The sequence below is a fragment of the Portunus trituberculatus genome, chromosome 17 (assembly GCF_017591435.1).
Source record: "Portunus trituberculatus isolate SZX2019 chromosome 17, ASM1759143v1, whole genome shotgun sequence".
NCBI lineage: Eukaryota > Metazoa > Arthropoda > Malacostraca > Decapoda > Portunidae > Portunus > Portunus trituberculatus.
The window spans coordinates 23,453,332-23,470,374 of NC_059271.1; the positions used below are offsets into that span (position 1 = coordinate 23,453,332).

General features: G+C 37.2%; 1 protein-coding gene across 9 annotated transcripts in view; it reads right to left on the reverse strand.

Moving 5' to 3' along the window:
- Positions 1-17,043, reverse strand: part of LOC123505223 — a 113,012-nt gene that overhangs the window by 4,397 nt on the left and 91,572 nt on the right. For 2 of the 9 annotated variants that reach the window (XM_045256407.1, XM_045256406.1), the window contains 3 exons: positions 16,888-16,892; positions 16,224-16,446; positions 5,882-6,047 (listed from right to left, as the gene is read on the reverse strand). The exons of 1 other annotated variant lie outside the window; for it this stretch is intronic. In XM_045256407.1, the coding sequence (XP_045112342.1) occupies positions 5,882-6,047; positions 16,224-16,446; positions 16,888-16,892 (394 nt within the window). Of the gene's footprint in view, positions 1-5,881; positions 6,048-16,223; positions 16,447-16,817; positions 16,893-17,043 lie in introns of all 9 variants that reach the window. 6 more of the 9 variants (XR_006675097.1, XM_045256409.1, XR_006675098.1 and 3 more) reach the window with 6 other exon arrangements.

The following is a 17,043-nucleotide window of genomic DNA, read 5'->3' on the forward strand; positions in this document are numbered from 1 at the left end:
ACACACACACACACACACACACACACACACACACACACACACACACACACACACACACACACACACACACACACACACACACACACACGCACGCACGCACACATACACATTATAGATAGAATAACTATCATAAGCGTAGTACGTCCTATGGTAAGGATTGTGAATTCCCTAGAATCTACATTTCCGAAATATTTATTTTCAAAATACCAACCAAAATTGGAAGAAAACTAATAAGGGTGAGGAAAAAGCTGGAGTGCTCCGAGACAGTTTCTAAGGGACCAGATACGAGTTACCTGGAAAAAATAGAGGACTGAAAAAGCCCCGTGCAATATCTTCTCAAGGTGCGTGTTGTTGGGGGTCAAGAACACCCAAATTAAGCCCAGGAATTTCATTAACTTAGGGGAAGCAGTTTCGTGTATTGCAGTGGAGAGGACACGTGCGGGACACCCGTGGTTGTGGAGGCGATGGACCCTGGAATGAGGTGGTGGGAAGGGGCGGCCAGGTGCAGGTGTTGATGAGGCGCCGCTGGATGCACGAGACGGGAGGGAGCTTCCTAGAGGCTCAACCTCTGGCGAATAAAGACGATTTATTTTCACTACCCCGCTGGTGTTCAAAAGTCTTGTTAAAATTTTCTTTGATATCACCTAATTTTTTGGGGGTATCACTGCTATATTTTCTTGAATAAACTATCAAATTAAAAAGCTTATTGTTTAGAAGTCAAAATTAAAACTGATATCATAATTCATTTATAATAAGATATGAACTTCAATGACGTAATGATGATCTTGAAATAAAAATCTCTCTCTCTCTCTCTCTCTCTCTCTCTCTGTTCACTTAAAAAGCCTCTACTTTTGATTCTGTACTGCCGTTTGTACTGCAAAATGTGGTAGGTGCACCCTTCCTTCCGGGTGACCTGATAGCCGCGCGCCAGGTCAGCGGAGGGATTCTTGTGAAGTGTGACGGACAGCCGGCGCGCCAGACTTTGTCTTTTATTCCTTTGTTTTTATTCATATGCCTTCTTCCTCATTCTTCTTCGTCTCTTCCTGTTTTTCTTCTTTACTTTTTCCTATATCTTTTTTATCCTTATTCTTGATCATAATTCTTCTCTTTTTTTCATTATAAATGTAATCACGGAATAAAATACGGGGCTTTTGTTTAAATGTACATAAACAATATATTAAGTGCTGTTCACAAAAGAAGAATATCTGAATAACTTATATGCTATAAGAATAAAATGCTTAATCAGAAAGGTTATACCATGCAGGATGTCAGCATAATCGAGCAAATTTAACTTATAAACATAATAACACTACACATTCTTTGCGTCTTGGTGCGGATAAATCTTTTGTATTGTAAGGAAAATCTTATTCCTTTTGGGGGAAGTCATTTCTAAAATCGTGAATGTTTCAGACACTGACGCGAAGAAGTGAAAAATTTATCACGACAATTTTGTAGGCGGTCATGAGGGCGGGCACCAACCAACCAACCGCCATGCCAAACTTCGTGCAGTGCTTGTAATTACTCGTAACTTTGGACATTTCTGTCGTCTGGCTGGTGAGTCTGTGTAATGCATGTGAAATTTTCTGCGACCAAGGGATTGTTTTGTCTGCTTTTTGAGAGCATGATGGACTCTTCCCAGGTGTAATGCAGGCAAAGAGGGAAATATGTGGCAATAATTGGGAGCGCCAAGGAAGAGAAACTCTAAACATCTTGTTAGGCATCCACTTACTGGGTAATTTGGGCCATAAGCGGCAGGTGTCTTGCTCTTTGTTTGCCGTAACGTATGCTTCTCTATACTTGCATATTATGTCTTTAAAAGGAAGGCCCATTGAGGGTCATGAAGAAAAACGGTTCTGTTTAGTCATCGTCCCCCTCCCCCTCCCCCAAAAAAAAAAAAAAAAATATATATATATATATATATATATATATATATATATATATATATATATATATATATATATATATATATATATATATATATATATATATATATATATATATATATATATATATATATATATATATATATATATATATATATATATATATATATATATATATATATATATATATATATATATATATATATATATATATATATATATATATATATATATATATATATATATATATATATATATATATATATATATATATATATATATATATATATATATATATATATATATATATATATATATATATATATATATATATATATATATATATATATATATATATATATATATATATATATATATATATATATATATATATATATATATATATATATATATATATATATATATATATATATATATATATATATATATATATATATATATATATATATATATATATATATATATATATATATATATATATATATATATATATATATATATATATATATATATATATATATATATATATATATATATATATATATATATATATATATATATATATATATATATATATATATATATATATATATATATATATATATATATATATATATATATATATATATATATATATATATATATATATATATATATATATATATATATATATATATATATATATATATATATATATATATATATATATATATATATATATATATATATATATATATATATATATATATATATATATATATATATATATATATATATATATATATATATATATATATATATATATATATATATATATATATATATATATATATATATATATATATATATATATATATATATATATATATATATATATATATATATATATATATATATATATATATATATATATATATATATATATATATATATATATATATATATATATATATATATATATATATATATATATATATATATATATATATATATATATATATATATATGTATGTGTGTGTGTGTGTGTGTGTGTGTGTGTGTGTGTGTGTGTGTGTGTGTGTGTGTGTGTGTGTGTGTGTGTGTGTGTGTGTGTGTGTGTGTGTGTGTGTGTGTGTGTGTGTGTGTGTGTGTGTGTGTGTGTGTGTGTGTGTGTGTGTGTGTGTGTGTGTGTGTTGAGTGATATGACGAAGGGCATCTTTACATTCACTTCGTGATGAAATCTAAGGAAAATGGAGAAATGTAGCTTATCATGAAGGAGACGGGAAGAAAGAGCAATAACACTGATTAACTCGAGCTTTAGTAAGGCAAATATGTATACGATGCGACCTTAAAAAAATCTCACGGGGATAAGCAGTTAATGAGTTCGGAAACTGAAACTGAAACGTGATGACGATGAGGAAATTTTTTTCACTGTATCCTCTTACAAAATATTGTAAAGATATTTCCCCAGACACACAGAGATGAGAGGCGTACTTCATTCACGTATGGACTTTGAAAGAAGAATCAACGATGCTGACACAAAACATTCTCTCACATAAAAGATGACACAGCGAGACTTGGTATGATGAGATATCGAGCCAAGCTGTTTTATGAACGAAAGACGGACAACAGTAAGTCTGTAGGAGGGAGTCACTTAAGTTATATTAAATGAGAAACATTAAACAATACAGGATGTTTCTTTCAATCATGAAATACATAAAATATATTAAAATCTATTACCAGTCAATAGTTTCTGTAACAAATATTAATGAAAAGTTTAGTCATTTACATAAGTGCAGATGTCGTAGTGAATTAAATTAAGAATCATTGCTGAATAATAACGAATGAATATAATCTTTAGAAAAATATAAATGACCTTTAACGGCACCAACAAACCAGTCAAAAGAACAAACCTTACATAAGGCAACATTAGAACAAATATATAATCTGCAACGTCATCTCTATGGGAGATATTTTTTTGTCTCTGAGATGAAGAATGACGTTCCAGCAAAACCTCTAATACGCGATTGTTATTTAGTTCTAAAAGCCAATGGATTCCCTTTATGACATCCACTTTGTTCCATCAGACCGAATGCCATGTTCGAAACTTCCAAGGCTCAAGCCTTCATGTCTATCACCCACCTTCTCTCCTCCATCGACAAAATACATTCTCACCAAGCATTCAAAAGATATATGGAGTACATTTTCTACTCGAATAAAACATGAAAAGATTTGATTCAGTTGCTGGTGTAAAATCAACGAGAAATGGTCGTACCCAAGACTTAATTTATATTATTGAATAAAGTATATGAAAGATTGTCTTTCCGTTCAATATTATGTATATACAAGCATGTGTTTGCAAGTTAATCCACAAAAACTGGCATTGAAATGTAAATACAGCACACGTGGACAACAAGAACAAAATAAAAGAAAATGCATGTGAATGTTATAAGAGGAACTACTGGTGTATCACAATTATGGAACACTAAATAATTTCAGTCGCTGTCGTCTATGTTGGTGAGGAATTATCACGGTTACTCATGTTACTAGAAAGTTTTCTGTCATTAGTATGCTCGCTTACACAAACACACACACACACACACACACACACACACACACACACAGAAGTGCAGAAGAAAAATTGTTTTAATGATCCATTTGGTTTCACTCATGTTCAAGTGGTCCATCCAGTTTTATGTCAATGATTTTCTCTTGGATTTTTCAGTGTCATTTCTTAGACGACCAACTTCAAGGAAATCACAGGAACTCGGAGGAGAAGAAATAACGCACCAAATTCTCCACCTCACTATCCATCACTACTTGATCGGGTTGGAAGAAATTGGTGTCTTCCGAGTCTCAAAAAAGGAAACACTTCCACGATTAACTGCGCATAATGTTTCAAAAGAACTTTTCATCTCTCTACGACAGTTATTTTATCTCTTTACCACGATATCTTGTTGAAAAGAAAAACATAATGCTTAAAATTTTGTTTCAATCTAGGTGATGCTCCATATTACTTTCATTAATTTATTTTCCTTCTTGCAGATACTGGCTATTTTTTGTATGATTTTGCCATTGTATGAAACAGGTTCGTTAAAACACACACACACACACACACACACACACACACACACACACACACACACACACACACACACACACACACCACTTCTTAGTTTACTTGAGTCAAAGAATTATTCGTCTCATAAATTCAAGTTGCTTAAGAGACTCCTTAATTTCTCATGGACCTTCATATGCAAAGTATCATCCCTTACCCTTTTAAACAGTAATTTCCAAGATAACTACTTTTTTGCAGGTGCTGAGTGCGTGGCTTTCCTCCTACTCCTCCTCCTGAGGCCTCCTGGTACAAGACTTTCCATTCTCTCTCATTCTCACTCTCATTCCTATTCTATCCATTTCTGTAATAAGTGCAGGAGTTGGCTATTACCTTCCTTCCTTCATTCCTTTCCTTGGCAGACTACGTTACTCTGTTTTTGAGTGTCTCGAGTCGAGCTCCTTCAAGAAAAGAGTATCAAGACACCTCGGGAACTAAAATTACATTACTCTTTTCTTTATAATCACCTTCGAAATGAAGCTGTACCCTAGGGGAAGGTACACACACACACACACACACACACACACACACACACACACACACTCTCTCTCTCTCTCTCTCTCTCTCTCTCTCTCTCTCTCTCTCTCTCACTTTCATTACTTGTATTTGTAATTTTCTTAATATTAATTGCTCTTCTTTAGTTATTAACATTTTCAAAAATGTCTCACATATTGCCTAAAAAGTATTGCTTTAAAAAGGCTACTTACATTACTTCCCTGTATAAGGATATGTTATTATAGCAAGTATCATAAATGTTTCAAATGTTGCTCTCTCTCTCTCTCTCTCTCTCTCTCTCTCTCTCTCTCTCTCTCTCTCTCTCTCTCTCTCTCTCTCTCTCTCTCTCTCTCTCTCTCTCTCTCTCCAAATAGGTGCTGAAACAGACTTTATAAAAGGTTGGTAAAAGACGCAGATGCGGCGAAACCAAACAATGAAAGGACAGTATGTGGGAGCGTCGCCCACCTCGCTGCCAATAACAAAAGCACATCGAGGGCCGGCAATGATTCGGATGGGATCACCAAAGCGGCGGAGACGGAGCGCCAAACACCCACCTTAAAAGAAAAGAAAAAAATAAGTTATAATATATATATATATATATATATATATATATATATATATATATATATATATACCAAATAAAAGTATATTTGTAGTAGCAGTAGTAGCATTGGTTGAAATAATGATAACAGTAATAAAAATAGTAGATAATGATGATGCTGATGCTGATGATGATGACGATAATAATAATAATAATAATAATAATAATAATAATAATAATAATAATAATAATAATAACAATATTAATAATAATAACAATAAAAATGATAATGACATCATCATCATCAATAACAATAACAACAATAATAATAATAATAATAATAATAATAATAATAATAATAATTTTAATAATAATGATAATCTCTCTCTCTCTCTCTCTCTCTCTCTCTCTCTCTCTCTCTCTCTCCACGTGCGGCACCACAAGGAGAACACTTGACATACAGCAACACTCCCACACAAAGTTTACTTCCTCACTTGTGGTGAAGTTGAATAACCCTTCAGGCGTCGACTGTGGTGTCACGGAGCCAAACTTGTACAGACTCTCCGCTCTTGTCCACTTAATTAATTAGTGCATTTGTCGGTGCTATTTCCACTCAGTCGGGAATATTTTTACAGGAATTAATGTTAAAGCTTTATGCTTTTATTATCTGGATACACTGAGCATTAATGGAATTTCAGGAGCATGACCCGATATTCAGCCAGTGGCAGTCATATCTGCATGTCCGCCGTGCTGCATGACATTGTCCTCACGTGTTACAGAGTTTTAACAGAGGAACACGCCCTGAGGCACGTTTTCAGATACAAAAATATCTTCAAGACTCGTTCCGAAAACTATAAAAGTCCTAGGAACACGTTTCCCAAGATCTTACGTCCTCCGGGTATTTTATTTACAGAAAAAAAGGTTGTTCAGAGAAGGATTTTTTTTAGAATATACGTCTTGTGTTCATGTTTCCCGAGGAAAATTTTCCTTAGGAAATTTTTCAAGGTAATACGCCTCAAACCACGTATTTTTTTTTTTTAAACGTACACGTTTCTCATAGTCACACGCCACTTAGACACGACTTATACCACTTTTTTAGTTTTCAAGGTCATATGACCTTAGGCAGACTTTCAACTTCATAGACAATTACTATCACACACATTTTGCATGTTTTTCGACAAAAAACTTTCTCTGTGCACTTTTTTAAAGGTTTTATTGATTTCTTTTTTCCTAGCTCGTTTCCGCCTTCAGAGAGTAAGAGACAGTTACTTTATAACTTAGCGATACCTCTACTAGCGCCGAGGCGAGGACGTGGAAACAAATGAGGCTTGTGGTGCATACCATAAACACAGAGGTATCGTGTGTGTGTGTGTGTGTGTGTGTGTGTGTGTGTGTGTGTGTGTGTGTGTGTGTGTGTGTGTGTGTGTGTGTGTGTGTGTGTGTGTGTGTGTGTGTGTGTGTGTGTGTGTGTGTGTGTGTGTGCGTGCGCGCGCTCGCGCGAGCTCAGAGATCATAGACCGATCTTCGGATAGGATTGAGACCACACCACACTCCAAACACCGGGAAAGCGAGGCCACAACCCCTCGAGTTACATCCCGTACCTACTTGCGGCAAGGTGAACAGGGGCTATACATTAATAAGTTCGCCCTTCGTGTCATCAAGAGTACTCCATACAGGGGCGGTTAAGGCCTCTATACAGAGTTAGCAGTTGGAGGAGCGAGAAAAACTGGCGAAGTATATATATATATATATATATATATATATATATATATATATATATATATATATATATATATATATATATATATATAGTCCTTTACTCATAATCTTACCTGGAATCTTCACATCTCATCTCTTGCTAAAACAGCTTCCATGAAGTTAGGCGTTTTGAGGCGTCTCCGCCAGTTTTCTCGCCCCTCCAACTGCTAACTCTGTACAAGGGCCTTATCCGCCCCTGTATGGAGTACTCTTCGCATGTTTAGGGGGTTCCACTCCTACAGTCTTATTAGACAGGGTGGAATCCAAAGCTTTTGTCTCATCAACTCCCCTCCTCTGACTGACTATCTACAGCCTCTTTCTCGAAATGTTGCATCTCTTTCTATTTCTATCGCAAATTTCTGCTAACTACTCTACTGATCTTGCTAACTGCATGACTCCCCTCCTCCTGCGGCCTCGCTGCACAAGGCTTTCTTCTTCCTCTCATCCCTATTCTGTCCAACTTTTTAACGGTAGAGTTAACCAGTATTCTCAATCATTCATACCTTTCTCTGGTAAACTCTGGAACTCTGCCTGCTTCTGTATTTTCACCTTCCAACGACTTGACTTCTTTTAAGAGGGAGGTATCAAGACATTTGTTCCTGAACTTTGGCTAATTCTTTACTACTCTTTAAGGGAACTAGCATTTCGAGTAGGCCTTTAGTTTAAATATTTTATTGCCCTTGACTGGTTTTCCTCCTGCATGATTATATATATATATATATATATATATATATATATATATATATATATATATATATATATATATATATATATATATATATATATATATATATATATATATATATATATTGGATGAGTTAAATCATATTACCTCTTTCTACACTGCTGCCTAGAGTTAAGCGTAGGTCATGGGCAGAGAAGGGCGCCTCATCTCTGACATCAATATATAGAGCAGTGTGACCAGTTTTTCCTTCACCGCCTTTAACCTCTCCAGTCACTCCTGATCGCAGGCCATTCAGTGGTGGGTGAACCTAAGAGAGGGCAGTCACCTGATTCTAAACCAAGATTGGAAACTGAGACTTTCTGCATCGTAATGAGATGCGCCGCGCCTCAACCACAGCTCCCTCTTGTCTACATTTTAAGTCTCCAATTTTAGGAAGTAAAGCGAGGCGCTGTTATTTCAATTGAATCACTCAAGGTTCATGGCAATGTTGCTTTGTATTCTTGTTGAAAGACAAGTGTTGCCAATACACATCTAGATGCATTCAGTCTTCAGCCATATCCCTTTATACAGACACAAAGTAAATTAAAAGTACGTATATGAAAGTAACCCATAACAAGAAAATGAAGGATAGAACGGCTGTTTTTATTCAAAATCTATACTACGTAAATATCGAAAACGTTCCGAAACAACGAGTATATCAATCAGAATTTGGAATATAGTTTTTAAAGGTGGAACTTCTGCGTGTGTGTGTGTGTGTGTGTGTGTGTGTGTGTGTGTGTGTGTGTGTGTGTGTGTGTGTGTGTGTGTGTGTGTTTTGACCCTCTAGTCGTTTATGGTATTTTAGATTTTTGCTCTCTCTCTCTCTCTCTCTCTCTCTCTCTCTCTCTCTCTCTCTCTCTCTCTCTCTCTCTCTCTCTCTCTCTCTCTCTCTCTCTCTCTCTCTCTCTCTCTCTCTCTCTCTCTCTCTCTCTCTCTCTCTCTCTCTCTCTCTCTCTCTCAAACACGAGGGAGCCACACTTATGCCATCCACTGAGGCAGAGCGATTCAAGGTACCAAGAAGACGATGGAAAGTGACAAACCGATACTCAATATCCATCAGCTAAAACCTCCCTCCTATTTTTCCTCGCTCTCTAACCTTCTCTGAGTCCCTTTTCCCCTTCCTTTCCCTGTTCCTTGTCTCCCTCCCTCCTCTCCCTCTCTCTGTCTCTCTCCCTTCCACTCTCTTTCGATGAATTGGCGGCGTACAGTACCTCCCTCCGTTATGGTGAATGCGTGGGAGCCTTGCCCAGGTATGGAAGGGATTAAGGATGAGTGCGTACGGTGAGTGAGTGGCTGTTGTTGTTTTGCTCGTCATGGCAATGGTGGTAGTGGTGGTAGTGGTGGTGGTGGTGTGCAGTGTTCAGTGGTAGTGGTGGTACTGATGGTTCTATTGCCTAGTAGAGGTAGTTGTAACACGTAGTGGTGGTGGTAGTGGTGGTAATGATGATAGTGAGGTCGATAGTAGTGTTGGTGTAATAGTTGTTCTGATAATGGCGTAACTCATAAAGGTGGTGGTGATGCTGCAATAGACCGGGTAGTAATAGTACATTCGGTAATAGTTATGGAGGAGGAGGAGATGATAGTATAATGGTAGTGACGACAACGGTACATCTGGTGGTGGTGGTGGTGGTGGTGGTGACAAAATAAGTAATAAGATTGTAATGTTTGTGGTACTAGAAAGACTAATGGTGGAGAAAAGAAGTAGTAGTAGCAAAATTATCTCTAGTCATGGTAGTGGTGGTGGTGGTGGTGTTGGCAGAGGTGCACGTGATTCAAGACCTATATTAATAACAATATTTCCGCTAAATTCATACTGCAAATGTGATACTGCGTCGTAATGTTGTCCCTATTTTGTTCTCTCATATCTCACTCTAATTCACTCTCAATTCTATTTCATATCGTACTTTTATATCAGCTTCATTCATGGAGACTGAACCATTCTATTCATTCACTGGCTAACTCATCATACTAATAAACCAAACTTCTTTTTAATATTCATACAGTAACTTCAACAGAGATATTCCAGTGTCAATGTCAACAATAATCATAACAATAAGAACACAAATAGATATAGCAATGAAGAGAAAAACGGGCCTCAATACTAATACTAATACCAATAACATACACTTGTGTTTATGTGTGCAGGAGTGTGGGCAGCAATATCCTGGTGTCGCGCTGTTCGAGAACGAGTTGCCTGCGAAATGGTGTGCGTTGTGGGGTTCCTCAGTGTAATATTCTTGGCGAGATGGTTTTGTCAGGGGGAAAAATTGTGATATTGTAGAAACTCTTCTATTATTCAGGGTCACATTTTGCGTCCCTGCCTTTATGAGTTCATGAAAAAAAAAGACAAGAATTGTGTTTGGGACAAGAAACATCACAAAAGTGTAGATGCATGCAGAAGAAAATTACTAAATCGGTGCAAAACTAATATAGGATTTTAATTTTCCTGTGAAGTTATGGTAAAGTCAAATATAATAATCTTTCAAAAGTTGGACATCATCATTTAGCATAACATCACAATTATTATACAGGCTTCTGATGCAAACTAACTCTGCCTTTTCTTTCGGGTAACATCCTTAGGCAAAACATCACAGCATCATCATCAAAAGCAGCAATCTACAAGAATCCAGAAGAAATCTACGGCGGGAATGTCTCAGTAATGGGGGACTGTAGCAGGAGAGGGTGTCAGTAATGGGAAATACTGTAATGGTGTGTAATTTACCTCGGTCGCCTGCTGGTCACCCAGCCAGTCTTCCCCATTACGGAGCGAGCTCAGAGCTCATAGACCGATCTTCGGGTAGGACTGAGACCACAACACACTCCACACACAGGGAAAGCGAGGCCACAACCCCTCGAGTTACATCCCGTACCTGTTTACTGCTAGGTGAACAGGGGCCACACATTAAGAGGCTTGCCCATTTGCCTCGCCGACCCGGGACTCGAACCCAGCCCTCTCGATTGTGAGTCGAGCGTGCTAACCATTACACTACGCGGTGTGTGTGTGTGTGTGTGTGTGTGTGTGTGTGTGTGTGTGTGTGTGTGTGTGTGTGTGTGTGTGTGTGTGTGTGTGTGTGTGTGTGTGTGTGTGTGTGTGTGTGTGTGTGTGTGTGTGTGTGTGTGAGGAGAAGAGAGCTAGTGAGAAAAGAGGAGAGCTGATGACGAGAGAGAAGAGCTGATGAAAGGAGAGGAAAGCTGATGAGAGAGGAGAGAGAAGCTATAATGGGGAAACAAAACTTTGGGGAGAGTCTCATTTACATGTATGGTGGAAAATCTAAAGGACTCTTAAAAGAAAACGGTTTCGTCCGGTAAAGTCAAATATTGTTGCATTCGACGCGGCTTTCAATATCGACGGTGTCAGGCAATTTGTCAGATTTCACTCTCAATTTAACCAGCGCTTTAAGATTTTCAGATTATTTCATTGTAACGGAATCTGAAACCTTATTCTCCTAATGCTTTCAGAGAAGTTTTGCTGTCAGCTGACACAATCATAACACACATGAATGAGTTTGATTTTCAAAAAACTACTCGTTTTGCGATCTTCTTTCACATTTATTGACAAACATAATGAACGTTCTGGATCTTGAGACTGGTGCAGGCCAGTGTGGTTGACATCGATCAGAATTGCTATCAGGTTCGGGAAATATCCATCCTAGTGAACACATTTTATCAGTCGCATAACCTAACCAACCGTGGTGCTCTTCATTCCACTGATAAAAATGCTAAAATTGGAGACCTGGCTGACGCCGCTGATTGAACCTACACGGTCATGGCGTAAAATGATTTTTTTCAAGTAATGACGTTCTTCACTGATAATGATTTCACAAACCACACATGTTATTGATCTAATTCTGATAATATGCCGCTAAATGAGTTTATGAGACAAGTATTTAGCCTAAGTGGTGCATCCTTAATTAGATATTGATAACTCATTCATTTAAAGTGCAATAATTGCCTACTAATTACATATTGATTATTTAAAGCAACACTGACTTTCTAAGGTAACCTCCTCCTTGCCAAAATCTAGTTACTGAATAATTCGTAGTTCACTACAACCCATTTTTGCTCGAGGCACGTACTTCAAGTAGAGCTGCTGATAAATTATAGTTCAATCTTTATTACAATATATTTTAAACTCATTTCTGACCATTGCGACACCAATAATCAGCATATGATGTTTCTTATCTTTAAACTACCACGTTATTATAATGTTATCTTGTGGTCCCGCCCGGGCTGGGTTTACGTGTGGCGCAGTGTCAGAATTCGTGACTGTTTTATTGATGTCATGCTCTCAAACCTCAGCCAGATCCGTTATTTGACAGAAGGGATGTTTTTTTTCTTTTTTAATCATGAGAGAGCCTTTTATTTTTTAAAGGAATTTGTAATATAGATCGTAGAGCTTGTTAACTCATTCAAAGTACTTCATTTCTTCAAATTATCATTTACTTCTCTATTTATTTTTGTGATGTGTACCACGATGTCTCCACAAGTTAACATAAAAAAATAACCTGCACTAAAGGTTCTATACACCTGTAGACTTGTGTGTAGTACCACCTGTTATCTCCACTCATACATACACACACATTTTCTTCGTTCTTCTTTACACACACACACACACACACACACACACACACACACACACACACACACATGTAATGTAGTGGTTATCACGCTCGACTCACAATCGAGAGGGCCGGGTTCGAGTCCCGGTAAGCGGCGAGGCAAATGGGTAAGCCTCTTAATGTGTGGCCCCTGTTCACCTAGCAGTAAATAGGTACGGGATGTAACTCGAGGGGTTGTGGCCTCGCTTTCCAGTGTGTGTTGTGTGTTGATGTGGTCTCAGTCCTACCCGAAGATCGGTCTATGAGCTCTGAGCTCGCTCCGTAATGGGGAAGACTGGCTGGGTGACCAGGAGGCGACCGAGGTGAATTACACACACACACACACACACACACACACACACACACACACACACACACACACACACACACACACACATAGACAGGGACACAGACACAGACACAGACACAGACACAGACACAGACACACACACACACACACACACACACACACACACACACACACACACACACACACACACACACACACACACACACACACACACACACACACACACACAAACCTTCTCTCTTAACGTTTCGTATCCTATTCACATTTATTAACCATCATCCACTTGATCACTATTCTATTTGCGAATCAATTTCTGACCATCTCTTTCATGGATCTAAATATATTAAACCTGAACCTATTACTACGGGATTTGAACTCATTTGGGAGCTGTGCGCCTGCCGGGATGGATGGAGCTCCACGGAATGTTGAAATTAATATATAAGAGGATCAAAAGTTATTGACCGCAGGATTCGTTCATGCGTTGATACTTGAATTACATGACAGTGAGCGTGCAATTTGAGGTCCAGGCGAGTCTCGGATTTCGGCGTGTGGCTTTTCCTCTAATCAAAGTCGATGGTCTGCCTCGTTATAAACAGGAGATATTGATCAACTTCTTCTAAGTGAATATATTTCAAAAATACCTTTAATAGAATGTAGAATACAATGAATTGGAAGTAAAGGAGCTGATTAACTGATTCTCCTTTGTCACTGTATTTAGGGTACACCTTTCATACAGTCTATATAGAATACCGTTAATTGTACGTAAGTACAGGTGCTTAGGAACAAGGTTTTGTCTGTCTTATTTACGACGTTCATGTATTTTTGGGGATGAGTCAATATTTGTTATTTATATTTATTGCTCTCACGGCGATTGCAAAATACAATTGATTTTCTGCTTCGGTATGTTCAGTTGGTAGCTTCATATAATGGCGCCAAATGTACCAAGGAATTATCATTCCCTTGTCATCAGTAAATACAGGTGAACAATAATTTATTGTTATTTCTTTACATACAAAAATAAATATTTGTTTGAAAGAGAAATCCATTCTTTTCATTAAAAAGAGAAAATTGAGTCAATTTCTTTCTAAAAAAGGAAAGCTTCAAGAACCATTAGTACCAGGGATTCAAGTTTTTTTCACTCTCACAACTTTTCAGAGCAAAACATTTCACTTTTCTCAAATTCCAATCAACGAGATGGCAGCGTTCAGGTGTGTGTGAATAATGCACACACTCACACAAACCAACAAAACATTTCCATCTGCCTTCCTTGCACATCAGGGGTAGGGAAACGTAACGCCTTTCACCTTCCATCATATATTTGAAATCACTTTTAAACTCACCTGTATTGCGCTAAGTCAACATTCTTGCGCATTACGTAGCTAATACATGAGAGAGCAACGTAAGTTACATGATGTCGTCAGGTCTACACGTGAGGCTGGATTAAACTTCTCGCTTTTCAACCTTTATCATTAGACTGAACGTTTTAATGTGAGTGAAATAAGTAAAGTTAACTGTTATCATGATTTCCTTCTGTATACTTTTCTAGTTTAGTCTCATCTCGCCCACGTTCATAATAGACGAGAACGAGGTCGGAATCATCTCTATCCCTGCCGCTGAGTTTCTTGACGTCACATAAACATCCCCGCCTTCCTTCCCTCCTAGATATACAAAAGTAAAAGACACGAGGTTATATCGGTAAGCAGGGACGGTAAAGCAAAAAACAGGCGAAGAAAGTGTGTGTGTGTGTGTGTGTGTGTGTGTGTGTGTGTGTGTGTGTGTGTGTGTGTGTGTGTGTGTGTGTGTGTGTGTGTGTGTGTGTGTGTGTGTGTGTGTGTGTGTGTGTGTGTGTGTGTGTGTGTGTGTGTGTGTGTGTGTGTGTGTGTGTGTGTGTGTGTGTGTGAGAGAGAGAGAGAGAGAGAGAGAGAGAGAGAGAGAGAGAGAGAGAGAGAGAGAGAGAGAGAGAGAGAGAGAGAGAGAGAGAGAGAGAGAGAGAGAGAGAGAGATAATCATATTCACACGCCAATCGTCCCTTCACGTTTTGTTTACTTTTTTTCTGACACACAAACAGACACACATGTTCAAGGCCGGTCACTCACCCACCACTCCCTCAAACAGACACACACACACACACACACACACACACACACACAGGCTCGCTTCTGTTATTGGCTTGCATCATATCCATACGGCTACCAATAAAACTTTCAATTAAAAACATACTCAAGTTAACAATGGCACTAAATATTGTCCCTCATCTCATGTGATTTGCTTAACGATTGTTCTATATCAAAACATTCTCATGCTAGCAATTACTTTACAATTGTTATATATTTTTATCACCATGCATTTTAGTGATGAAGCTTTCGTCATGATGTTGATAAGCAGTTGATAGTTAAAATCAAATAGTCTGGAAAGAACTTTTCTATCAGTAAATCCTTCCTCCAATAATGACGTCAACAAGTGAAGTTTAAAGTCACTCCAGAAGCTAATTCTCTCTCTCTCTCTCTCTCTCTCTCTCTCTCTCTCTCTCTCTCTCTCTCTCTCTCTCTCTCTCTCTCTCTCTCTCGTAGTGTATTTTCAGTTTTTTTTTTAGTTTTTTTTGTTATTCTGTTAGAAAAAAAGAGAGAGAGAGAGAGAGAGAGAGAGAGAGAGAGAGAGAGAGAGAGAGAGAGAGAGAGAGAGAGAGAGAGAGAGAGAGAGAGAGAGAGAGAGAGAGAGAGAGAGAGAGAGAGAGAGAGAGAGAGAGAGAGAGAGAGAGAGAGAGAGAAAACATGGGTGACAGTACATCCAAACGCCTACCTTCCCAACAAGGAAGAGGCAGGAAGCGTTCAAGAACCGAGAAACTCAAGAATTCTGTGTTGTCGCCAGCCAAACACCCCCAGACTGCCAGGATGTATACTGCATAGCCGCTTGCCTCGTAAAGTCGTCGGTCGTTTTTTCCAGCTGTGGGGTTTGGACGGGCGGCTTTGGAGGATCGGCCCCCGGCGCTACCACCCATGATTTGGTGTAAATTGGCTGTTGCCTGAGTGGAAAACCGCACTAAAAGGAATCACGAATTGAGAGGGTTTATTGACTACACGTACCAAAAAAAGTTAAAGAAAAGTTAGAAAAAGAAAATATGGCAAAAAAAAGTATATTTATCCATTTATGAAGATTTCAATGAATTGGGAATTGAAAGAGTTTACTGATTAGAGGCAGAGAATAATGGAGAAAAAAGTGAGGCAAACAAGGTAAATTATCTAAATATATATATATATATATATATATATATATATATATATATATATATATATATATATATATATATATATATATATATATATATATATATATATATATATATATATATATATATATATATATATATATATATATATTCAAAGGCACCGATACATCACCACTGCCTCGTCGACTCAGCAGCTCGCCGCTAATGACCAAAAACCAACACACATTGATATATTACCGGCACTGAAAAAAAAAAAAAACACTAATACATAACAGTCGAAAATATAAATAAAAAACACTAAACTGTTACAAAAATACAAGCCAATCAGGTGAGCAGATGGGACTTCGGGAGCCAATAAAATGTTTATTGTCAACATGCTGGCTATTGGCTCTC